The sequence below is a fragment of the Pinus tabuliformis genome, chromosome 2_2 (genome assembly GCF_031772625.1).
Source record: "Pinus tabuliformis cultivar Carrire ecotype Pingquan chromosome 2_2, CPIR1, whole genome shotgun sequence".
NCBI lineage: Eukaryota > Viridiplantae > Streptophyta > Pinopsida > Pinales > Pinaceae > Pinus > Pinus tabuliformis.
Genome location: NC_142300.1, coordinates 393,363,567 through 393,390,926, shown reverse-complemented (window position 1 = coordinate 393,390,926; position 27,360 = coordinate 393,363,567). Strand labels below are relative to the sequence as shown.

At 40.4% G+C, this 27,360-nt stretch overlaps 1 protein-coding gene across 1 annotated transcript in view; it reads right to left on the bottom strand.

Annotated features, from left to right (window-relative positions):
• The window catches only part of LOC149192923 (sialyltransferase-like protein 5), a 133,795-nt gene that overhangs the window by 49,485 nt on the left and 56,950 nt on the right, over nt 1-27,360 (bottom strand). The window contains exons 3-9 of the mRNA XM_089407159.1: nt 24,536-24,622; nt 24,314-24,391; nt 24,138-24,229; nt 23,786-23,987; nt 3,328-3,418; nt 3,128-3,186; nt 2,646-2,794 (exon numbers count right to left, since the gene is read on the bottom strand). Of these exons, the coding sequence (XP_089263285.1) occupies nt 2,646-2,794; nt 3,128-3,186; nt 3,328-3,418; nt 23,786-23,987; nt 24,138-24,229; nt 24,314-24,391; nt 24,536-24,622 (758 nt within the window). The remainder of the gene's footprint in view (nt 1-2,645; nt 2,795-3,127; nt 3,187-3,327; nt 3,419-23,785; nt 23,988-24,137; nt 24,230-24,313; nt 24,392-24,535; nt 24,623-27,360) is intronic.

Here is a 27,360-nt window from a genome sequence, read left to right as displayed (position 1 = left end):
AGTTCTCTCATGAACGGTCACCTAACAAATGACCCTCCATGCTCTTTAAATAGAGATCATGGACCAATCAGGTGTTAAGCCACGGATCAAGTGTTAGTAATACCAAGGAGAGAATGAACCGTCGGATCACTTCATGTCTAGAACATATCATGACCATCAGATTGTAAGTTACAAAAGGCACATACTAAAGAAACACACTTTACCTAATTATACACTAGACTAAGTTGTACTTAATTATTTCCTATGTGTCAGAATATCCTAACATTGAGCATATGTGTAATGTATACAAGTCCATAGAAATGTCAAGTAGCCCTCCAAGACAAGCACAATCCTCCAAGACAAGCACAAGAAGAAGTCTGCCAGCTAAACAATGTGAAAGACAGTCATGTCGGCCTCAAAGCATATATAGATGTCAAGTCGGCTCAAAAATGAAGTCACAACAGTTCACTAGTTCATGTCGGCTTGCATACATGGATAAACACATATAAATACGCAGTTCGAGTCACCACAAAGATAAGGAATTTCGTATAAGTGTCTGCAACTGCGAAAGAGGACAGAACTCTATGTCTCGGTGAGCACAATGAAGTATAGTATCTCGGCATACGATCTCGGTGGATACTCTGCCTCGGTGAAGGAGGAGAATACACTGCCTCAGCATACTTGTGATCACAGTCTCAACGCAATCACATTCTCGGCCTCCTCATGATTGCAGTCTTCAACACAGTGATATAAAACGCAGTCACTGTAATCGTGGATGGAGATACACCCTCAGCATATGTACAATCTCTAGATCTCAGTTCTTCGATGAGTAATATAATAAGGATCTCTGAGCATGCAGAAAACACAATGGATGATAAGTGATGTCGCAGTGCTCTCTCAATGCACTAAACGCAATCACGAAATCTAAATTATCACACAGTGCTCCCACTAAACATAGTCACTAAGTGATCTTGCAGTGTACCCTCAGCATATCATATAATCACAGTTACATCTCGGATTAAGGGTGGCAAAAAGGATCTCAATGATCTCACCAATTGTGATGAATAGATCCTACAGTAACACGATTTGGCATGACATACAATTTGGATGAAGTCATGAACTTGGTCTCAGTTTGATGAAGACATAATTACAGATGAGAATGCAGAAATAATCTCAGTAAAACTACAGTGAAGATCTAACAAAGAGGCAGTAGTAATGATCTCATTATTGTGATGAATATCTCAGAGAAGGTGAAGCAGCAGTGATGATGATGATCTCAGCAGTGACGAAGGAGAGGATTAGTGTCTTGGTCTTGGAGTGGCCTAATAGGTCAAGGGTCGAGGTCATGGTATTCGTCAATTGGAATCTCTACAAGAAGAATTTAGTGTGTGTTTTCCTCTCCAAGAGGGAGAGGTTTTGGCCCTGGCAGAATGCCAACATCTTGTGTTCTTGTCTCTTTGTTTTTGGTAGCTATTTGATGAACTAAAGAAGACACTCTAATAATAACAAGTGAAGGTTGAACAAAAAGAATAAGTTGAAACACCTCACAAATAGTTATCATGCTAAGAAGAATCACTCTAACTCTAACTGCCCTAGATTCTTCAACAGGTGAGGGACCAAATGGCTGCCTCAAGTGGCCAAGAAATGACACAACGAGCTAGTAGGAGGCTACAAGGGGCTGTTGGCTGTCGGCTTATGTTCATCATAGAGAAAAATTTCTCCTGGGGATATCACCCACGAGGTGGTGGGTAACAGGGCTGACTTGGAGATACTTTACTCATGCGGGAATACCTCCCGATGCTACACAAAAATCAACAACTCACACACATTAACACACAATAATGCCACGGAATGCACTCAACTCAATGTCCATATGTATTATGTGTGTTGGTGGTGCTAAAACAATTCAATTTTCAGGGGTCCTTTTCATACACACGAGGCAACACATTCTATGACTCTATGTTGGGAAAGCATCGGTTCAGCAACATACACAACACATAACAAACATATGTACACTAATGACACATACATGTGCAGCAATTACCTCATATCTCATAATTATTACATGATACCATTATCTTATTTCATGTTCATAACTACATTACCTATAGTAATGATCATTTTAGGGCTGGCAATTCCATATCATTATAACAGCCTAATATTATGAAGAAAAGGAACTACATTTATATGTTAAGAATTCTCATCAGTCTTCAAAGTGTGAAAGGATGTAAATAAATCCGATAGACTTGCACTCTGTAGGTTCAGGTTTCTAGGAAATTTGGTTAGCCAAGCTACTATAATGCATACGTCCATAGCCTGGGGTTTCCCATGGCCACAAGAAATATTGTTCCTCATTACCACTATCCCGCATGGTATAGTTTTCTTGTGTGCCTTTAAGAATTGTTATGTGGTTCAAGGTTGGCAATGCTGGTATTTGACATTATTGTCGATCCATGTTCATGGAGCTGCTAGATGACATGTCAGATGTTTTCAGAGATAAATGATAATGGTAATCAGTCGTTGAATAATAAATCCATAAAAGTTCAGATATGGATGATATACTTCTGCAAATTCTGTTTATAAACATGCAACATTGAACATAAAAATTTGGTAGAAATAAAGGAAATTTTAAGCTGCAACAAAACAGTGCAAAAGGGAAAACTAACCATTCTGTGTAACCTGGATCTACAGTGAAGCCATATATATCAACTGTATCACACATGGAAAGTGCTAATTCTATAGATTTCATTCCAGTTCCTTTTGCACCTCTTCGAAGGACCACACCTTGGAAAAGATAAACCGGATTAGGAAGCTCCTGGAGTGATGGAGAACAAAGTAGAAGCTATTAGCATGCAATCATAGCATCAATGTTTAATCCTTTTACAACATGTTCATACTAACAACACTGGCACAGTGAAACTTCTCCCAAGTACTGTGAACATAATTCAGAATCCGTTTTCCTTTTTGGCCAACAACATGCCCCTATTTCACATGCCTATATTTTACGAGTTACAACATTTCTTACACATGTTGTACAGATTGGACTAAATTATCAAAAGAAGTAGAACACAGTGTGTACAGAAATGCATTAGTTGCCCGCACTCAGGAATAGGACAGCTTATCCCCTAATTTTTTATGAAAGCATTACCTTGATCATAGCATTGAAGTCTCTATGGATCACACTCTTAATAATCAGCACCTCATCCGCTGCAGAATCAGCCAGCCCATTTAACCCAAACTAATTAGATCCATTAAAAACATACAATAGATGGCCAAGTGTTCCACCTCACAAAACTTGCATCAGAGAGTTATAAGGTCAATCATCACTCCCATAAATAAAAAACATACCAGATCCATTGGCAACTGTGATCATGTTTCTTGCTACTCCCCTTACCAGAAGACGAAAGTTTCTCTTCATGCCTACGTACTTGGCATATTTCTGCAAATTGAAACAACATCGACTTCAGAAAACTGCCACGATAAAACAGACGTTCTTAGAAGTTAGAAGTTAGAACACACCATAAAAGGTCCAGAGAATCAGCAATATTGTGAAAAATCAATGTATTGCGCCCACATAAGTTCATCATATTGTACGTAGAGCCACATAACAAATTTTCTGTTAAGTCACAAATAATCAACATATGCTGTTCACTAGGGCTAACTTCGTTGAGAAGAAAAATGAAAAGAGGAGGAAAAGACACACATCTGAAACAACATTCATATAAAATCTCTATTAACCTATTTTCTCCAATGGTAAAATGTGCCAATGACTATTGTGACTTTTTCGTACTATAGCCAGCATAATTCAGGAAGAAGAAAAGATGTATATATTTTATTCAATTCTTATTTAATTAACATCATAATTTCTTAGTCTAGGTGACATTCTGTGTTCTGCTTTGAACCCCATGAAAATTGAAGAAGGATAATCTTTATAAGACTTTTCCACTACAAGTTGGAATGACTCTTAAGATTCCACTTGAGTTGCCATGCAGATTCCAGAAAAATAAACTGTAAGAAATATATATATATATATATATATATATCCCCTCAAGTGAACTAACCTTCTCGAAAGTTCATAGAATTTAAATCACTTCCCAAGCAAGGTTATACGAAATGTGGTACATAGCCCATGGGGTCCTGATTCAGTGATGAAATAGTAGCATGTCAGAACACCCACCAAGATTCAATCAACCCAGAGACATGGATAAGCAGTTGGGGCAAGATCCAAGTCTGGGTGACTTTGACAGAAGAGTAACACCCTGCCACGGAAGCGTAACCAAAATAAAGTGCTAAGTTCAGTGATCCACCCCTTGAGGGCTGTACCACTTGTGGAGCCCAACCTCGTCAGGCAAGTTCTAACACTTCTATTTGAGTTTAAAGGAAGTACCTCCAAAACAGAAATGCAGTGTGCCATCCATCTTATTAATTGCACATGAGAAAAATTAGGACAGGAAAATAATATCCATCCCACTGAACATCTGGTACCAAGTCATAGTTGGCAAAATGTTGTGAAAACTGAAACATGCTGCACAAAAGAGAATTTACACCAGACGTTCCAGGGAATTCATCAGTGACTGCAAAAGATCATAGCCATCAGGTGAATCTAACCCTCCAGGGAAGGAAAGTAAACATGGTCATCTTCTGGCATATGGCATTAGGTATATTATTTAGCTCATGCCAATATAAACATCCGAGCAAGAGGAACATAATGTACTTGGATTCAAACCTGTACGTAAATATATCTTTACATTATGATCTCAACTAAACATTTTCATGTTTGATATTGGGCATGGTAATCATTCTGTCTTTTCTGTACTTGCCTAGAAGTATTAATGAACTCATTCTCAGGGACTGCAGTTTCCACCTTTTTGCTTCTTGTCAGTGATAACTCATTTCTGCTAGTAAACTCCTTCAATAGCCTAAGCTGGTTTCACAGATTATCAATGTTCCACCAAGTTTTGGGGCGGGGCGATGCGGGGGGACACACAAGGGGGACATGTGGGAGCTTTGGGAAATTCAGGGGGGTTGTCGAGGTGTCTATAATATATATATATATATATATATATATATATAAACATGATTCAAATTCAATAATGAAATACATTGATTCATATATCATAAATGATTCAATGAAATAGAAATAGTAAAATATTGTATACATTGATTTAAATTCATCATTCATTATTCTAGAATCTGATTAGTACTAAGCAAAATAGTAGATATTAAAGTCTAAAGACTGGAATAGTAAATTGAAATTACTCAAACTCAAAAATAGTAAAAAGTGACGAGTCAAAGACTTGGTCTAAGGTCATCAGTATCTAAAGCAGTGTTGCGAACATCTCGAAAACATCCCGATTTTATCTCGAAATCACGATTTTTAGGCCTAGCCGATGTTTGTCGATTTTTACCAATATTTTGATGGATATCTTGATTTTGCCGATGTTGACCAATTTTTACCGATATGTTCCCGATTTTTACGATTTTTGGTTTTCCGGACCCTTGCCGATTTTATCCTGATGTTGATGTTCGCAACGTTGATCTAGAGTCAAGACTCAAAAGTTAAAACTAAAAATGAACAATGGACAATGAACCAATGTTATCAGAACCATAGTTTTAAAACTCCGACTTCGACTACGATTCGGCCGAGGATCGACTCCGATCCGACTCCGACTACGATTCGCGAATCGACTCCGACTCCGATCGAAACGGTAATGACTCGGCCGGCTCGATTTCAATGACTCGGTCATTGTAAAAAATACATTAAATATTTATTTTTTTTATAAAAAAACATAATTTTAAAGATTTTAAACATAATTTTAGAGATTTTCATTCATGTTTCCAAACACACAGCATTATAATATAGATGGAAGACAACATATGATCAAAGTAGGCTCATGAACCAATCCATTATATCAAAATGGTACCCAATGGCAATACATAGTCAACTGTCATACATGATCAAAGACTCAAAACAAAAACACATAACCAAGGAGGCTAGAAATGGTCTCTACACAAAAGTAAATGTGACCAGACTCCAGTACTAGTACTACAGCTACTGCTAGTAGCTACTGCCAGAGGAGCAAGATCATGTCGATCAATCTCTGGATCATCATCAGAGTCAGACAGGGGGTCCATGGCTCCTCCTCATCATCATCATCTCCAACTGCAGCTGTAGAAGTGGTACCACTAGCAGGCTATGCACTGCAGCAGATGCAAGCAGATAGACTCTAGAGTAGATATGCGGCTGCACTTCTGTCGTGGCTGAGCAGAGGAAGCACCTACAACTGGAGTCCTTGCTGGCTGTGAGACTGAGGCTGGTGGATTGGGATCTGCATTCAACTGAACAGCATGTTCAAGTTCAATTGATGTCGATATCTAAATCTAACAAGATCCTCATCAAGATCAACTCTGTTGGACGACTCTCCACTACCAATCTGATGTTGGATCAATGTCTTCCAACACAATGGGATCTGAATCAGGTCTTTTGTTCAGCAAATGGTTTCGTCTAAGCTGGAGGTTGTATTGGACATAAACTAGATCGTTTAACCGTTTTTTATCCAAACGGTTTCTCTTCTTTATGTTACTTGGAGCAAGAGCGAAAATGGAGCAGGAGCGAAATGGAGCGGAGGACATTTTAAGAAGCTCTTGGTTTGGGAGCGAATCCCAGAGGAGTTCGACAACCAATGTCACTAACATCAAGGTACATAGAGGGATTGGTGATCTTGATTAAATACAGTTCCATACCCTAATACATGACAAAATTCAATGGAAACATTGCAATCCTCCATCCTGAAATCCTGAAAAACTGATAAGTCTGCTGAATTTTGAATGAAATCTAAAATTCTACTTTCTCCATATGAAATCCAATGAGGCCGAAACCACTCTCAAACATCCTGAGTCATTTCATGGTAATGTTAAAAATTTAAGTAAAAGGATGAAAATGAAGATTAAGGACAATGTCACTTTTACTTAGCAATCACATTTAGCATGATAGTAAAATGCAGATAGAACATAAACATAAATTGCAAAAACAAGCCAAGACAAGAGGACACAAGATGTGGCGCCAGCCAGGGACAAACCCCAATGTGGGGAAACCTTGATCAATTCTTCTTATGTTCTTCAATAGTTCAGCGCACCAGAGAGAGAGAGATAGTACATATACATTAGAAGTCAACATTTTGACTTGACAAATAAGAGCAAAGATCTTCTTTAAGAAGATGACACATGAGGTAGCAGATCTGAACTCAGGTGATTCCATCACCATGTTGTACCATCACTGAGTTGCATCCATCACTGTGTTGCACCTCATCATCATGTTGCATCCATCACTGTGTTGCACCTCATCATCATGCTTCACCCATGCTACATCTCATCATGTTGCATTAATCATCATTGCGTTGCACCATGCTGCACCCATCATCACTATGTTGCATCTCATCATGTTGCACTAATCATCACTGTGTTGCACCATGTTGCACCCATCATCACTATGTTGCATCTCATCATGCTGCACTAATCATCACTGTATTGCACCATGCTGCACCCATCATCACTATGTTGCATCTCATCATGCTGCACTAATCATCACTGTGTTGCACCACGCTGCACCCATCATCACTGTCACCTATATGCTGCATACTGCAATACTGTCATGGGACAGCCTTAGCTGCTTGCTATGGCTTGCAGCCTAGCAAAGCAGCTGGTTGTAGCTGTAGATTAAGCAACCCTTCAAATCAAGCTCACGGATCATCACCAATATGCCCAGACAGTCCTTAATTATGCCACGCTGTCACCTACAGTAATGTGGCATCATGTCAGCAAGTAAGGTGACTGCAACAAGTTCTCTTTGAGCTGCTAATAGACAGTGGTTTAGGTCACCTTAGGATAGCAGTAAGGATCTCTTTGAACAACAATACAAGACTACTAATGGGCCTCTCTTAGCTACAGATAAGGGCTGCGTAATAAGTCTTCCTCCATGACTGCTTCTAAACAATGGTAGTCCTTCTCTTCCACGCTGGAAGTTCCACTACCCTTGGTCTTAGAATAGAGACCCTTTTCCTTACCTAAAGGCTCCTTCTGCTTGCTGCGTATAAGAGCTTTACAAACAGTGATTTTTCTGCCAGCATATAGCAGTCTCTTGACTGTGTATAAGGTCACCATTTGAACAGCAATGAGGGCTCTTTAGAACTGCAGTTTAGGTCTTCACACGCTGTTGTTTAAGGCCTCTCCCTCTGCGTCTTAGCTCACCCTTTAGGACTGCGGCTAGGGTAAGGATAGATCCTCCATGACAGCGTTAAGGTGACAGCGTTAGGATCTCTCCATGACAGCGATAGGATCTATCCTTCTTGACTGCGTTATGGTCAAGGGCATGCTTTATTGGCTGTGCGTCGGTCTCAATTAGAACAACATTAGGGCATCCCTCATTTAAGACAGCGTTTGGGCTTCTACTTAACTGTAAGTAGGGCTTCCTCATCTCAGCATTTAGGGCTATTGCAACCAGCATATAAGCCCTTGTTTTACTGCGTTCTAGTCCCTCATTTGACTGCGTCCTAGTCCCTTTCAGAATTGCGGTTTAGGGTATGGCAAATCTCTTCTTAGGACAGTGTATCCTCTTGGGGACTTCCCCTTCCACTAAAACCCAAAATAGTGGAGAGAAGAGATCACAAGAGGTGAGTCTAAAATGACATGCAAGGTGCCTCTGTTTATACTAAAACGTGGAGGACAAGTGGGGGTAATTTGGTTGCTGGCCGACCTTGACGAATTGTCACATAACACAAATAAATTCATATCTCCATGAATACTTGTCGGAATCGAATGATCTTTAGATCAATCCTACACCTCTCGACGAGGGAATCAAGAAAAATATTAGCTGCCATGAGTAAGACCCACATGGAGTTTGGCCCTAGTTGCCAATTTTAACACTCCCTCTCAACTAGGGAGAACTCCATCTGCTAATCCATCTGTCAGTCCGTACTATCTCTGCCATCAGTGCCTTGCACTGCTCAGCTCTACTCTACTGAACTATGAAGAAGAAGAAGTGATAGAGAATGTATCATACCATCCTCTACTGACCCGAAGTCATGTCTCATACCACTCTTACTGACCGAAGTCAGTTCCAATAATGAGAGTGTGTCATACCACTCTTACTGACCCAAAGTCAGTTCCAATTGATCCCAAATCAAAATCATCCTAGCACAGGGAGTACGGTAGTAACACGATGCGTCCATCGGTACTACTATGGTCCCTATCCTCATTTCCCTACTCATTGGCCAGATGAGAGGTACTTCCCATGAGTCCCAGAGTGCATGGGTAGGATGTCTCAGCAGGAGAAGGATGAACCACTCATCCTGCCTACATGTCGCCAGGGGTATCCCAGGGGAAGGCTGAACCACTCACCCTGTACACAAAAAATCAGGGGAAGGCTGAACCACTCACCCTATGACTGTGTCTCAGCAGGAGAAGGATGAACCACTCATCCTGCCTACATAGCAGACCACTAGGGGAAGGCTGAACCACTCACCCTATGGTTGCTCATCGCTCCAAGATGTACCCCCAAGCCCCCGGAGCTCCCAGAGCTCAATGTCCATATCATACAGGACCCTTAGGAGAGAGTCTCTCCACGACTCCTAGTCGTTCTCGGAAAGTCAAGAATTTGACCTTTCCCAGGGGCTTTGATAGAATATCGGCGACCTGCACACCAGTCCTAATGTGATGGAGCCTTCTTGCTCCTCGATGTACCATATCCCAAATAAAGTGGTACCTGATGTCTATATGCTTGGAGCAATCATAGAACACGAGATTCCTCAACAATCGAATCCCCTCTGGTTGTCATAGAAGATCACGATGGTATCCAGCACGTGTCCAAACAGCTCACCAAAGAGCTTCCTCAACCAAGCAGCTTCACACGAGGTCATACTCGTAACTATGTATTCGGCCTCAGCAGTAATCAAAGCAACCGACTTTTGCTTCCTGCTCATCCAGGATATCAAAGCAAAACCCAAAGAGAACCAGCACCCAGAAGTGCTCTTGCGATCCTCCACACTGCCTGCCTAATCAACATCAAAATAATCATGCAGCTTCACATTTCTGGCAGTGTATCTCAATCCATGAGAGATTGTGCCCTAAAGATATCTCAAATGATTCTTGGCACCAATCCAGTGAGGCTCAACCATATATGAGCTCAACATGCTAACTGCAAAACATATATTCGGACGGGAGTTCACCAAGAACATCAATGCTAGTATGAGTTTATGAAACTCAGAGGCATTTCCCAAATCAGGTTTGGCATCACTATCGCATAACTTCTTAAAGTTAGGCTTCATCGAGGTAGTCACGGGCTTGCAGTTCACCATTCCAAATCTGGAATCCAACTCCCTCTTACTTTTGTAAATGAGAGGGTTTGTACCTGCCAGAAAGAGATCGTCCACATAAGGTACCAGTATGAGAGGTCTATCATCCACAACCTTAAAGCAATGGTTTGGATCGGCTTCACTCCTAGTGAATCTCAGCTTCATCAGATAGTTGACAATCCTCTCATACCAAGCTCGGGGTGTTAGCTCTAAATCATAGAGAGCTTTCTTCAACCTGCATACATGAGATTCCTGATCATGAATCTCAAACCCCTCGGGTTGTTCCAAATCTGTGGTCTTGCTTTTACATGAGGGGAATGGTCCCCTTGTAAGATTTCCTTTGGTACATCTCGGGCATGTACCTTCATGCTCTTCTTGAATTCAGGCATCCCTGTCACCATCTGTCTCACATCGGGTAGGGCCCCACAATGAAGATGGGCAGACCTCTGGTGCTATAAAGAGATGTGTCAACCGACATGCTCCCTGATAGACTTCCTGCAACTAGATACAAATTTCCAACCCTGAACTCAAGAGTATCTTGAAAATTCCTTTTTCAAACACGTACCTTTCCATCGATGAATGCCACCTTGAAACTTTTGACTTCCATTTCCGAAATGGACACCAGGTTCCTTTTGAGATAAGGTACATAAAGAACTTCTTGTGAGTTACCCTGATCCATTTGAAGAGAAACATTCCCTGCAACCTTTCCGGGATAGGTGGCATTGTCTCCAAGAGTAATCTACATGATTGTTTCCTTCTATATCAAATTAGAGAGAGCTTCCTTCAATCCAGTGAAGTTCCTTGAGGCACCACTATCAATTTTCCCAACAAGTCCAATGGAGAGGGCCGACATAAGATAATACTCAGAAACAACATTTGATTCTTCATACCTGGAGTTCCTTTCTTTCTTGAAGAGTCGGCCATTTCTTGGATGACCTGCATTCCTTTTATTCCTTTGCTATTGTACATGTCATTCCTTTGATCATTGAAGATGCCCCTGGAATGATTGTTATCATCATCAAGTGATGTGTCCCTTCTATTTGGACACTTCCTCACATAATGGCCAAACTTATTGCAAGCAAGGCATCTGCCTTTCCTTCCATTCTTAGATCCGGACTTCCCATTGAAGTGACCTGTAGGTAGGCCACCAGATGCTTCCGCTGCGCCACTTTGATAATCTTCTTTGCTTCGACTTCACCCTTGGTGAATTTGAAGAGGGATGAGGAACCCATTGAGCCTTTTTGTCCTTTCCAACTGTCTTCGGTGATTGCTCTTTCACTCTTGCTTGGGCTTTGTCTTCACCTCAGCTCTGATACCATGTTAATTTTAGGTATGTTCTATGCTGAGAGCAAATTTACTTCAATTTTCCATATTAGCTCAATATCAATTCCAGATTAGCAATCACATTTAGCATGATAGTAAAATGCAGATAGAACATAAACATAAATCGCAGAAAACAAACCAAGACAAGAGGACACAAGATGTGGTGCCAACCAGGGACAAACCCCAATGTGGGGAAACCCTTGATCAATTCTTCTTATGTTCTTCAATAGTTCAACAGAGAGAGAGAGAGAGAGAGATAGTACATATACATCAGAAGTCAACATTTTGACTTGACAAAATAAGAGCAGAGATCTTCTTTAAGAAGATGACACATGAGGTAGCAGATTTGAACTCAGGTGATTCCATCACCATGTTGTACCCATCACTAAGCTGCATCCATCACTGTGATGCACCTCATCATCATGTTGCACCCATCACTTTGTTGCACCCACACTGTGTTGCACCTCATCATCATGTTGCACCTATGCTGCATCCATCATTGTGCTGCACCTCATCATCATGTTGCACTCATCCACCATGCTGCATCTCATCATGTTGCACTAATCATCACTGTGCTGCACCATGCTGCACCCATCATCACTATGCTACATCTCATCATGTTGCACTAATCATCACTGTATTGCACCATGTTGCAACCATCATCACTATGTTGCATCTCATCAAGTTGCACTAATCATCATTGTGTTGCACCATGCTACACCCATCATCACTATGCTGCATCTCATCATGTTGCACTAATCATCACTGTGTTGCACCATGTTGCACCCATCATCACTATGTTGCATCTCATCATGCTTCACTAATCATCACTGTGTTGCACCATGTTGCACCCATCATCACTATGTTGCATCTCATCATGCTGCACTAATCATCATTGTGTTGCACCATGTTGCACCCATCATCACTATGTTGCATCTCATCATGTTGCACTAATCATCATTGTGTTGCACCACGTTGCACCCATCATCACCGTCACCTATATGTTGCATACTGCAATACTGTCATGGGACAGCCTTAGCTGCTTGATATGGCTTGCAGCCTAGCAAAGCAGCTGGTTGTAGCTGTAGATTAAGCAACCCTTCAAATTAAGCTCACGGATCATCACCAATATGCCCAGACAATCCTTAATTATGCCACGTTGTCACCTACAATAATGTGGCATCATGTCAGCAAGTAAGGTGACTGCAACAAGTTCTCTTTGAGCTGCTAATAGACAGCAGTTTAGGTCACCTTAGGATAGCAGTAAGGATCTCTTTGAACAGCAATATAAGACTACTAATGGGCCTCTCTTAACTGCAGATAAGGGTTGCGTAATAAGTCTTCCTCCGTGACTACTTCTAACTCTTCCACGCTTTGGAAGTTCCACTACCCTTGGTCTTAGAATAGAGACCCTTTTCCTTACCTAAAGGCTCATGCTTGCTACGTATAAGAGCTTTACAAACAATGACTTTACTACCAGCGTATAGGAGTCTCTTGACTGTGTATAAGGGTCACCCTTTGAACAGCAATGAGGACTCTTTAGAACTGCGGTTTAGGCCTTCACACGCTGCTCGTTAAGGCCTCTCCCTCTACGTCTTAGCTCACCCTTTAGGACTGCGGCGGTGATAGTGTTAGGATCTCTCCATGACAGCGATAGGATCTATCCTTCTTGATTGTGTTATGGTCAAGGGCATGCTTTATTGATTGTGCCTCGATCTCAATTAGAACAGCAATTAGGGCATCCCTCATTTAGGACAGCGTTTGGGCTTCTACTTAATTATGAGTAGGGCTTCCTCATCTCGGCGTTTAGGGCTATTGCAACCAGCATATAACTCCTTGTTTTACTGTGTTCTAGTCCCTTGTTTGACTGCGTCCTAGTCCCTTTCAGAATTGCGGTTTAGGGCATGGCAGATCTCTTCTTAGGACAGCGTATCCTCTTGGGGACTTCCCCTTCCACTAAAACCCAAAACAGTGGAGAGAAGAGATCACAAGAGGTGAGTCTAAAATGACTTGCAAGGCACCTCTATTTATACTAAAATGTGGAGGACAAGTGGGGGTAATTTGGTTGTTGGCCGACCTTGACGAATTGTCACATAACACAAATAAATTCATATCTCCATGAATACTTGTCGGAATCGGATGATCTTTAGATCAATCCTACACCTCTCGACGAGAGGAATCCAAGAAAAATATTAGCTACTGTGAGTAAGAAGACCCACATAGAGTTTGGCCCTAGTTGCCAATTTTAACAACCCATGATTGAACTAGTGGACCCCAAAACTAAACTTATAAAAAACAAAAATAAAATAGACCGAAAAACCAATCAACCAAAAAATAAATAAATATTCAAATTTTGAAAAGAAAAAAAAAAATATACGTAAATATTCATGTGTATCCATATGAATCCAAACCACTATACACAAATATGCAAAGTTATATATATATATATATATATATATATATATAGCAAAGGTGCATATAACCAAAATAGCACCGAGTGCAATTCATATTTGAACCAAAAAAACATCAGCAAAGAGGCTCTAGATGGCCTCCATAGTCCAAAAAAAAATCATGCTACAACAAATACTTACATATTTGTTGGGTGTGGAGCCTGATTATCTTCCCCTAGTGGGGATTTGGGGCAGTTCCCCCGAAGCTAAAAATAGATGAAAATTTGCCTTGTAAAATATTGTAATTTCATAGTCAATCTGGGTCATTCATTAGGCGGATGATCTGACGGTAGAAGTTATGTTAATTTAGAGTTTTTTTCCCTAGAAGGCAACCCTTGGTTTATATGAGGGAATTGTATTGCGATTGTGTATTATTATTCTGAGCGAGAAAGAGAGGAGATTGTGTGAGAGCAAAGAGGAAATTACAACATATCTGTTGTAGGTTGTATCTCTTCATTTTTTGGATAATATAAAAGGAAAGACTGGTTGTTTATCCGTGGATGTAGCCCAAATTGGTTGAACCACGTATATCTGTGTCTCTCTTGTTTTATGTGTTTCTGTATTTGTGTTTACGCAATATTTTATGTTTCATTGCTCCGTTAATTATTTTCTGACATCATCATCATATTGAGATCCTCATCATCAATATCACCCTCGCAGCATTAAAATAAGATAGAAAAACCTTAACATGTCAAGTCAAGATTTTGTTTTAGTGATAGGTACAATTTTACCAGGGTCATGACAGAGTAGTTCAATAATCAATGCCACCAACATCAAGGTACATAGAGGGCTTGGTGCTCTTAATTAAATGATAGTTTCGTACCCTCATACGTGATAGAATCTAATGGAAACGTTGCAATCCCAGAAATCCTGAAAACTATTGAGCCTGCTAGATTTTGAGTGGGATCTAAAATTCTACTTTCTCCATACAAAATCCAACGAGGTTAGAACCACTCTAAAACGTCCTGAGTCAATTCACGGTAATGTTAAAATTTAAGTAAACATTACCATTAATTAGATAGCATTAATAGGGCCCTAGGATTGAATATTAGGCTTTCCCACTTATAAATTATTGTTATAAAGGAAAATTCAAGGGGGATGCCCAACCCTTTTTTAAGGGGGGCCCAAAAGGACACCTTCTGGGGAAACACGTCCCCCACATTGGGGAAACATTTCCCCCTGTGTCTCCCCAAGTTTCCCCAAAAGGGAGATGTGGGGAAACATTTCCTTGGGCATCCTCCCATCTCGGGTGCATGGGAAACATGGGGAGCATGCACCCCTCCCTTGGGGATGCTTCCCCATGGAACACGGCAGATTATCATACTAGTAGTCGTATTTTATTAATTTCTAAATTCCATATTCCTAGTAATTTTTATAACCCATAAAATATTTCTACAATTACTGAATATAAAATACGCTGGAATTTTTAAATCAGAAAATCTAGATAGCAAAAGAAAAATATAAGAAATCAATCACATGCAGAAAATTATCCTTCAACCTAAGAAACTAGATTTTTCCTCCCTCCCTTGTGTCTTGAATCCCACGAATCGGACATGACTCTCTAGGACATGTGTCTGATTCTTGTGTCCAACGTGTCCTGGAACATGGATTCTCGTGTCCAGTGTGTCCTGGAGCATGTCCAACGTGTCCTAGAGCGTGTCCAACGTGTCCTAGAGTACACCCATTTATCATTGTTCAAGATTGCAGACACATGGTTTGCCTATTCATTCATCATGTTGAAGAGGTTGAGGGAGGTCAAGACCACTCTTGGGGCCATGGTTATTTCAGAGTTTTGGTCTTTTTGGAGAAAGACAAATCAAGCAACCTCAAAAAGAGTCAAGGACACAGTGTTATTGTTGAGTTTCCATGACCTTGGGTCTAGGATAGAGACTTAAAATCACTAACGCTACCAAACCAAGAATCTCAACCATAAACTACTTTGCACAGTGGAAATATAAAGCAGTAAATCACACATGCACAAATATACACACTTTTTAACAAAATTGTACAATCACCAATCTTCGTTATATTAAACCAAATCTGAATAATACAACAGCCTATGGTATACAAGATACAATGACAAACTTCACTACAGCTTCAATGTCGTATCTTATCCTATCGGTCCTTCTCTTTCGTACTGCTCACTAGTAGTGCCTTAGTTCATCAAGGCACATCGAGACTCCAAGAGGGCTGCCACCTAACAATGTTGCATGTCACTTCTGTTGCAAGTACACGGGCTCATAAATCTGCTCTCTAGGTTGGCCAATTCCCGAGCTCCAATCTGCCAATCTAGCAGTCACTTTCGTCCATCAAAGTGCTGCTCATTAGGCTCAAACTTCACCCAATCTTCAGCTCTCTTCGTCACGTCAAGATAGCTTGTCTAGGGCTACTTTGGACATCCACACGCTACCCTCCAATAGTCCAAATATGCCCAATAGTACACTGTGGAATCTGCTCCTAGTTGGAGTTTTATCACGCAAGACAACCCAACACACTATCAAACTGATCCGACCTAGTCAACTCCTTTGACCTAACAATCCTCCACAAAACACTGCTACAACACTGTTTGCATTGTTGTTCACTGCAATCTTGGTTAGGGCACATACTGCAGCCCTAGTTTCATCCTATAGTCAACAAACAAGCCCTTCAAGGGTTGCGGTTCACCTTGGAGACCCTCCTCTACACCCACCTTGCCTCCTAAATGTGTTGTCCACCCTTGACAACCCTTAACGCAACCTCCAGCTGTGTGCTATAGCCTGCGGCCTAGCACAACAGCATGTTGTAGTAAACGGCCTCCACAAATGTGCCCAAACAGTCACCTAGACAGCAACGTAATGTTCTTTTACTCCTCGACATATCTGCCCTGCACTCTCAGGCCTTGAACAACTCCTCGGATCTTGTCTTAGCCTTAAGATAGTCACCCAAACATATCCGTACTCCTCAGCTCCTCGGCCTCTTGTAGCAGACCTCTCCCATGTTGTTCAAGACCCTTTGCTGCGGCTAGGCTTCCTCTCTCCACCGAGTTCTATCTAGGAGGATTGTTGCACACTTGGATGATTAAAACAACATGCCATCACCCTCTTTTTATAGCCTAAAGAGGGGCTCCAACGAATAAATGAAGAGACACATCTATTGGACTAATTTACATCAAACCTACATGACTTGAAAACCAATAATTAATTGTCAACTTTAAAAATTCATTTCTCAAAGCGTTGGATTCTCCTTTCCTCCCTCTATCGTCTCATGCCTCACATGTAGAAATGTGCTTCCGGAATTGCCCCAAACAAGATTGGGTGCAAAACCCCATCCTTGGGTTCCAAGCCCATAAGTGACCCTTGTGCCCTGAACCCTAGGGCTTGGAGTACCTCCCAAGCTACACAAATCAACACTCCTTCTTAGCGAGGGAGGTACCTCCAAGACCAAGAAGTATCTCGTCATCATCACTGCTCGCAACACTTACCTAACTCCTGGCGCTCACAATTGCAAAAATCCCTGTACGGTGAACTACGCCCTTCTCGGAAGTGTCATTGTCACTATTGGAAGCACCCTGCTTCTTCTTCTTATCTTATAACGTCTTCCACTCTCTCCATGATTCCTTTTTGGCGGTTTTAGGAGCACCCTTGCTCCCCGCTGACCACGCGCTCTTCTTGGACTGCAGAGTCTCCCTCAGAATCTGCAAGCTCCCTCTCGAACTTGACTCCCTCTAAGTCTCTAGAACCTGGACCTTCTTCTCGAGAACCTGTACCTGCTCCTCTGAAGCCTGAACCTGCTCCTGCTTCTCTGGAACCTACACCTGCTTCTTTCAATGATCCACAGGCCTGCCCGTCAACCCGTAGAGACCATGCTCTCTAACTCTGAGTACAATCCCATCGGACTTAGAGCCTTTGGGCCTAAGTCTTGCCTTCCCGTCCTAGAGTAAGACCTCAAACACCTTCCTCTTGATCAACAAGACGGAAATCATGCTATATTTGAGTCCTGGTACAAACAGTACATCCTGGACCCGCATCACACATCCTGTCTCCATCTTGAATGGCACAACTCTCAATCCTCGGATCTCCAACTGACTCTTGTCGCCCAACACCATGTGCAACTTTGAGTCCCATTCAGCTAGAGTCTCAAAAACCTCTTGTGACCTTGTCATATGCTTCACCGCACCACTGTCCACGTACCATCCATCCTCATTGATAGTACCCTGCAAGAAATGAGAAATCATAGCAAAGTCCTCCTCTTCCAATCTCCTAGTGAGATCATCTATCTCAACTGAAGTGGCAACACCGGCAGCCTACTTTCCTTTCCTCTTCTCATCATCTCCCTTCTTCTTCATCAGACATCTCGACGAATAATGACCCATCTCGCCACAGTTGAAACACTTGACTTTACTCAAGTCCTTCTTTTGCTTACCCTTCATTCACGCTGCAAGTGCCATGTCATCATCTGAAGCCCTCTTCTTGGATGAAGATCCTCGTCTCGCAACTCTTCTTGAATGAAGTCATCCCACAGCCTATCCCAGTCAGTAAACCCAAAATACTACAGCCATGAGTCGTTGAATGGTGGACCTTCCCGCAAATTCCCTCCTCACATGGATGGTGAAATTTGATAGGGGAGGAAGGATGTATTGAGGCGGATATTTCAGGATAAAGCATCCCTTTATGAGGTGGAGGATGCCCTTTTAGAATTTTCCACTGGCACTGGGCGATTTGCAGGCTATGATGTGATTATAGATAGGGGGGCTAAGAAGCCCTATTCTTGGTGGGCAACTCATGGGGCAACAAACCCTCCTCTACAACAGTTAGCCATGAGGCTCCTCTCTCGAGTGACTTCATCCTCTTGTTGCGAGAGGAATTGGAGCAAATATGGAAATTTGTATAGTGTCAAGAAGAGCAGGCTTGAGCAGTCCAAGGTAGAGATGATGGTGTATGTGCACGCCAACCTTCGTCTTATTTACATGCAAAGGGACGAGTGGTTGAAGGGAAAGACAAAGATGTGGGAAGTATTTCTTGATGATATGGGTTTGGACAGCAGTGTTGAGTTGTCATTGGCCAACTTGGATCTTAATGACCCGATGCTAGAGCCTGTCACTTTTGATGATGGTGATACTCTTGAGGGGTCATCCTCCACACCAGCAGATGTCGAGGTTACACTGGATACAGAGGAGGAGGATGCAGCAGAGGAGAGCAGTGGTGACCATGATAGTGATGTTGATTTTGATGATGATAATGGTTGATGACTCATGAGCCTACTACCTTGTAGTTCTTTTGTATTTGCTATTTCTATTTGTCATTGGCATTGCTACTACAGTCTACCTATGTAACACATTTTGATTTTGATGACTTAATGAGAAAATTGCAGTTTCTTGGCTTTCTCCTATTGGATCATTGATGAATCTGTCACAATTGTATTTGTATGCCTAATTTTACATTGTACAACTTACAAATTTTAAATTTACAATGTAGAATCTAGATCTATGTCTGAATTTGCATCATGAATGAGAATTTGTGTAAGAAATATCTATTTAGTATTATTTTTTAAGATAAAATAATATATAGCGTGTTCTAGGTGTCTTGTTCAAGGGGTTCTACGTGCTCGTGTCGGACACTCGAATTTTCGTGTCCTGCGTGTCCCCGTGTCAGGTGACTTAGCCTGCAACTGATCATCAATTTTATTTTTAGAAAAGTGAGGGCTCCTTAACCGAGAAAATGGCCCACTAAGAAAATTACAAGCTACAGCAAATTTTCTGAAATAATCAAAGCATTTGTATGGCCTGCACGGCCCTTTGAAAAATTATGGATCAAACCCTAAGTTACCAGGATTCGGATACGGATTTGGATATGGATCCGGATATGGCAAGGATGCATCAAGTACAAAAATATAGTAATATTTTTTTAATTTTAAAAAACACTTTTGGAGTTCAAAAACAAATCCATTTATAAATCACAACATCTAGAACTGAAACCATTAGATATTGTTATTTGATAATTGGTATGTTATTGTTATTGGATAATTTGTATTATAATTTTATAATTGCATTAGATTATGTAAAAACTAATTAATATTTAAAATTCTATTAATTCATGCAAGTGTTGAAGATAGAGATAATTCATCCACATATTTTTACCATGAGAGAAAAACGCTTCTTGGATACATATATTAATAAGAATGCTGACTCCTCAATTCTGCTGGATATTTACCATAGTAGGAAAGTTGATTATTGAATGTGTATGAGGAAACAGAATTTCCACCGTCTGTCAATGATCGTTCGTAGTTTCAATATGAACATGTAAATAGAATAATTAGATTATACCAGTGTTTTCTTTATAAGCCTAAAATTAAAATTAAAATTAAAAAATAAATAAATCTCTCCAGCTTCAACACCAAAGCGTGGTCTCCCCACACATCGGGATCTCTCTCGATCGCCCACGCGTTCACGATGAGCCTCGTTTTAGTAGGAATGCGGTATCCCGCTATCGTGCACGCCTCCATTGACTTGCGGGGAAGCAACAGTGGTACTGTTGAATGCAGTCTCAGCGTTTCCTTCACAAGACATTGCAGGTACTCTAGACTCAGCAAATCAAAACCGCGTTGAATAAAATGATGAAATCCAGAATTCTACACGGGATCCATTTCCAAGGTGAAGGATCTGTTTCCAAAGCGAGGGATTTGTTTCCATCAATCAGGGATTCGCCACACTGGCAGTTCTTGGACGGATGATCTAGGCGGATCCGGATCAGATCCATGGACCCCAGAGGACCGGATCTGGTAACATAGATCAAACCCCTAACCAGCAAACCTGCTCCTAGAACCTGTACGGCCCCTTGTGCGAGCTGAAGTGCAACACATGCATGCTGTACAGTTGGATCTGCAGCACGTGTGAGGCCACAGCTCCTCCAAATCAACCTCCCCCTTCCACAAGTGGGGCATGGCCCTGCAAAATCAACTGCATGACCTGCATTAGAGCGACTTCCTTGCCGCAAAAATCTCTTGTCCACTTTCCTCCCTTGGCCTTGAGTATCACATTCACTGAGAAAATCACTCTCAAATTTCCGTCAATTGAGTCTATCTCCTCTCCTTGCACTTATGTTTATAATTTCTCATTGAGCTAAATCTCTAACCCAAACTTCCAAAGTGATGGATGGCTAGGATTAAATCCTACCCCTCTTGAGATCAATGGCTGAGATTAAAACAAATTCACTAATGTAATTGAAATTACATTTCCTTAGTTTTCCTAACTCAATAGCCAACATTAATTAATTAACATAATTATGTGCTTTTCCTAAGTTAGGCTAAATCATAAAAACAACGTACTAAATTAATTGAGTGAGTTTCCTAAGGATACTTTGGATGATTCCTGCATGCTTAACACCTAGCCAATGCATATATACCTGTCAACTGCTATCAACATCAACATATTCTAACCCCCAGAGCTATCATAAAGGAAGCAAAAGCTAATAAACACACAATATATTGCTACAGATTTCCACAAAACTTCTCAAACAACTTCAAGACACCTACTATTCCATGGACATAAAAACCTGCCCATTGGAGGTTATTACTCTGGTCATGGCCTTATATGAGAAGGCTGTCGGGTAAATTTGGTTTGTATTAACCTGGTTGGCTAGCTCAAGTGGTTCAGTGCTTTGAGCTTCAGGCAGGAGGTTTCAGGGTCAATCCCCAAGGTTGGCTGCCTATGTTACATGCCTCACTTGATGTCCCTACCAGGTCAAATGTGCAATCAGTGCCCACAAGTTTACACTGAGTACCATCTGCAAAATGCAGAGAAGAGCCTAGGGATTTCCCCACAAGGTTTTCCTTGGAAAAATAAAAAGTGGATCGTATCAGGTTTCATAAAATGCATCGTATGTGGGGCACCATTTCTTATCCCAAAACCCTCAAGCCTTTGTTTCTCTCTCTGTTCTGTTTCCCATTTCTTTTGTCTGGTAACAAAGGTGGTTCTTAATACTTATTCTTCCTTTTCTCCTGTATGAGGAGATAAGGAACCATTAGCTTTTAATACCTAAGGTACAAGGCGTTCATAGGAATGGATCGGTGAATGTGGCAAATAAATCAGATGCCAATCCAAGTAATAATGATCTTAATCAATAGCAAACCCACATCAAGCACTGCCTCATTAAGAACTTAAAAGTAAATCAAAAACTAGAGGATTGGATTGTGAACAATCAGAAAACATCAGTCTGTACTATTAAGGTTAGAAAGGATCCATATGAGTAATCAATGAACAGACCAAATATGAAAGATATATTTAAGAACTGACTTATGCATGGTTACTTCCTGAAGCACTTTAATATTGGAATGTAAAATTTACAGAATATATTCATGACTAAATTTCTCAGAAACGATTGCACAGCTATCAAAGACAACCACTCCAATGGCCCCCTGCTCATTAATTGGTCAATATTTGGGCAGCTGATAACCTGTTTCTAAACTAAACCCCACACAGCCACTTCAAATGTCTAGAGAAGTGATAGTCTTGGGAAGAGAAACTGTCCATACTTCATTTTTGCCAGTGGGATCCTATTCATTAATCAGTTGAGGTTTTGGCAGTCAATAACCTGTTTTTGAAATATAGCCCATATAGCTGTTACAAATGTATAGAGAAGAGACTTGGGCAGAGACAGGAGATTTGGAGTCGTAGAAACTATTCCAAGATGCCCATGGCATATCTGACTGTTTTATTATCCTATTTATCATTCACTATTTATAATCAGACACATGCATCCACACAACACATCCCACAGAGGAGAGGGGGATTCCACGAAAGGTCACATATTCAATCCAAAACCAATCAACAAACAATAAATATTAAACAAAAAATCATTTTCCTTTATATTTCCCCTTTACTTAAATTTGTTGTATTATCATTAATAGTTCTAGGATGTTGGAGAGAGGTTCCAAACTCTTCAACCCTGATATGAAGAAATAGAATTTCACATCCCATCTAAAACTCATCAGAATTAACAGTTTTAACATCTCAGGAATCCATATTTCAGGACAGAATTCTGTAATGACCCATTCTTCATAACCTTTGCTCAGAGTGTGGTGATGTCAAGACTTGGAACAACGGTAGCCCTTGGTAACAAATCATGCCCACTTAAACAAAGCCCGTTTAGGAATGCAACAACCATTGAGGCATCTTCACCAATGTGTTCCAGAACCAACCTCCCTGTACCAGCCAATTTGATAAAAGAATAGGAGTGTTTATTTGAATAGTAGTTGAATTATTGAGCTTGGTATTATTTGATGGATTGACAGCTACTTGAAATTTGATTTATGTTTGAGGTTCTGAGAGATTTCAAGTGCCAAATTTTATATTATCATATGAAGATTAATCGATGGATAAGCTGCTGTTCTATAGATTTTATGGATGGAAATGTCATTCTTGGTTTTCTGCATAAAATATTCTGTATTTTGAATTTTGAATTTTTCCCCTATTTTCCATGTTTTTCCGAATCTTGAACCAAGTTTTGTCGAGTCCCAAGCTGGCTGAGTTGTTGCCAAGTCTGAGTCTCACAATCTCGCTTTTGCATGCAATAACAACAAACAATATTCTTAATTTCTCAGGAGTTAGACAATACTTATTTGCAGAACTCAATGAAAGAACTTCTGGCTAATTTTAACTCAATATATGAGGACAGAACCAATTTTATGAGGTCTCTAAATTATTCCTACCTCATTCACTGGAGCTTCATTGTCTCGAATAACTGCATCATGGTCATCTATTTCTCGACCAAACTCATTTTTCAGTAAATCTCCTGAGTTTCCTACAACTGCACATGTCTCATATTGACGTGGATGAAATGGTGGTTTGGATGGTAAAATCAAGCTTAGGTACTCTTCACAAAGAGTTTGATTGTAGCATTTGTCCATGCCCCTGGGACAAAAAATAATATCGTACATTTATTTGTTGTCTTCAAGTGAGCCATCAATAATACATTCACTGAAAAGTTAGTGTGAAATTAATCAATAGGACATGCAGGCATCAGTGATCAATGATATATATGGTGACAGAATTAAGTTATACAATTGTGCAATTCGCTTTGCTGCATAATTCATCCAACCCTCAGGCCGAGCATCCAGGTACTCCCTTGTCAAGACTGTGGTCATGTTGCGATACTGCAGTAGGATACTTCTAGAATCAGTGTTCTCTTCTTAAAAAATGTAACCAAATAATTGTGGAGTATTTGCTGAAGTAGTCACCTGTTCCCAGAGCAAGATGGTCTCACAAACATCAAATGGGTACTCCAGTGGTTCATAAAATTTGAATTGTTCATTATACTGCAGGCAAGAAAAGATACAAGAAGAGTTGACTACACAAAAAAGTTGGGTGATAAGAACCTCTGAAGTTGCAATTTCAGTAGCTTAATTTTCAAAAAGAAGAAGAAATTAGAGAACAAAGAAAAGCAAGGAACTTTCACTGACCCAGGTGCTGTTTGTGCCTTCAGGGTATGCAAGAATAATTTTACAGTGGTCCACTATAGTTGCCGTAAGCCCCAGACCATTCCTTTTCTGCATGCAATTAAATTAGGTATAATGAATTACTAATTGCTAAAAAACAATAACATAAAACTGTACAGTAAAACAATTTTCCTGTCAATTCACGTCTAAGTTATTTTATTGCTTTTTTTACGTTATAGCAAAATACACCCAAGCAATCTACTGTCCCATGTGTAAGACCCCAATTTGGACCCATGTAATATCAACATTTTTGTCGTCCCCAAAACCAGTGCAACATAGATAATAAGCAAGGCTTTACTCTATCCCGTCAAAATATTGTGGGACTTTTTTGCACTGGTTTTGGGGACGAGGGAACGGCAAGGACGGGGGGACGAGTCCACGGAACGGCTAGAGCACACCCCAAAATTTTCAAGGGACGGTTGGTTGGGGACGACAATTATATATATATATCATTTGTAGTTGTTTCAAGCTTGTAAGCATAACAAGCTATACTTTATAGTATTATGCACAACCCTTACACTCGCCAATTAGAATCTCAAACAATTTAAAAAGGGTTGAATGACATTCCATTATTGGCCACTAGACATGAGCTTTAGCTTTAGGAAACTCAAGTGTAACTACTTTAAATTTTATGTAAGGTTCATGAACAATCTATCACATAGAACTATCTTTATGGTTTTTTCCTCATATTTCTTGTTAATGATGACTATGTTAAACATAAAAGCATTCCCCTTTCAATAGGTTTTGCAAACTTTTACAATTGTGTTGAAAACCACTATAAAATACTTTGGCTTTCTAAAGATATTAAATTCATATTTCAGATTAAGGGATTGAATAGGAATTTATTTAAACATTTAGTACCAAATCCAATTCACTACTATCTTATTGTTTTCACAATGCTTGTGGTTGGGATGATGGAAGCACTGAACTTGAATGAGTCCTCAAAACCCACATACAATATATAAAAGCTGAGATGATCCAAAAAGTGAAAAAACGAGAAAAATAACCACAAGGATCAACCTTTTAAAACATTGTATTTTCTGTTTTCTTGACATGGAGGCTGCTTTTTGTAATTTTACCATTGAAAATACAATATCTAAATCACTAGAAATCCAAAATGAAACCCATCATACAAAACCCATGTTTTGAGCTGCAACTTGTACAAAAAATTTAGATTCAATGCATTCCAAAAAATGAATGGGAAAAATGATCATATTGTTCAAGGATCAATGATCAATGTCCATGATTGTCAAAATTGAAGCTATATGCTTGAATTATCCCTAAAACCTTCCCAAAACATCCCTGAAATCTTCCCAAAAAACCCTTGAAATTTGCCAAAGACATCCCTGAAATCTGTCCGGAAGATTCTTGAAATTTGTTAGGAACGTCTTGGAGACGGCCAGCAAGTCCCCAAGTCCCCGATGAAGTCCCCAACAGTTTGGGGACATTTCCTAAGGGTCCAAAAGTCCACGGAACGTGGGGATGCAGTGTACGTGAGTATTTTTTTTTGGGGGGGACGGGTCCGCATGCAACATAGCTTATTATGTATAAACACTTTGAATCCACTTTGCACACACGCTAAAAAGTGGTCACATTATGTTGCCCCTCATTTTGACAAAGTTGGCTTCATTCTGATTTTTGGGTGGTTTCACATTCTTTGATGCAGCTCACATTTCCCGAGCCACAAGACACCTTTTTAGGTGTTTTGGTGCTATTTGTGCCTGCATGGACACTCTAGTCACATGCCACATGGAAGACCCTTGAGCACTCTCTCTGTTTGGCATCTATGGAGTTATTTGACACTTGATTTGGAGGTTGATCCTTTCACTTGTTGGGGGTTTGGTGACACATTTTATGACAAGGTTGATCACTTCCATTCTTCATGAAGATGTCTTGGCTAGAGTATGGGGCATGGATATCCCTTGGAGGAATCCTTTGTTGGTTCATGAGCATTATTTCACTTGATTGGAGGGCTGGTACCCCCACACAAGAGCACTTATGACAACCATGTGGTATTCTTATGAGGTAGTGTAACTAGACGAGGTGATTTGCATGACTTGTGAAGGAATCATACTTGAGATTCGTACGTGCAGGTTTCCTGAAGACATGATTTGGAGACTTGTGAGTTGATTTCAAGGGGCTTTCCGTCTATTGGGGCCCTATTTATCCACTACATGGGGTTGTACCACATTTGCAAGTTTAATGTTGGCATGGTGCTTGCATGGGATGTCACTTCACCATGTTTTGAGGCTTGGATCACACTCATTCAGGGAAATATTTAGCTTCTACACTAAGTCGTCCCCTTTGTTGAAATTTGGTACCGGAGGACAAGTGGTTCCCTTAGGCTTTGATCTTTGGCCTAGGGAAAAGTGTCCAAAAGAATTTAATTTTTCTCCTAAAATGGCTTTATAATTTTATAAAGTTAAATCTAATTTAAAAGTGACTTTAAGTGATAAAGTTACTAAGTCTAATTTTAAAGTGACTTTTATAAAGTCAATGAAAAATTAGAAAGGAAAAGTGACTTTGGAAATAAATGACTAAGTGGGTCTTTATTAAAGTGGGGTGAATTAAAAAATAAAAAGTGAGATTTAAATGAGCATTTAATCTCAGCCTTAGATCTCAATCTATTTCAGCCATTGGATTTAGGGATCACCCAAAAGTCACTTGGGGTTAGATTAAAGGAGGAAAAGGTCATTCATTCTTTCATGAGCAGATTGGGAGAAGGAGAGCAAGAGAGCAAGAGAGATTTCTGAGCAGGGAGGAGAAGGAGACAGCAGCTTGGCACACAT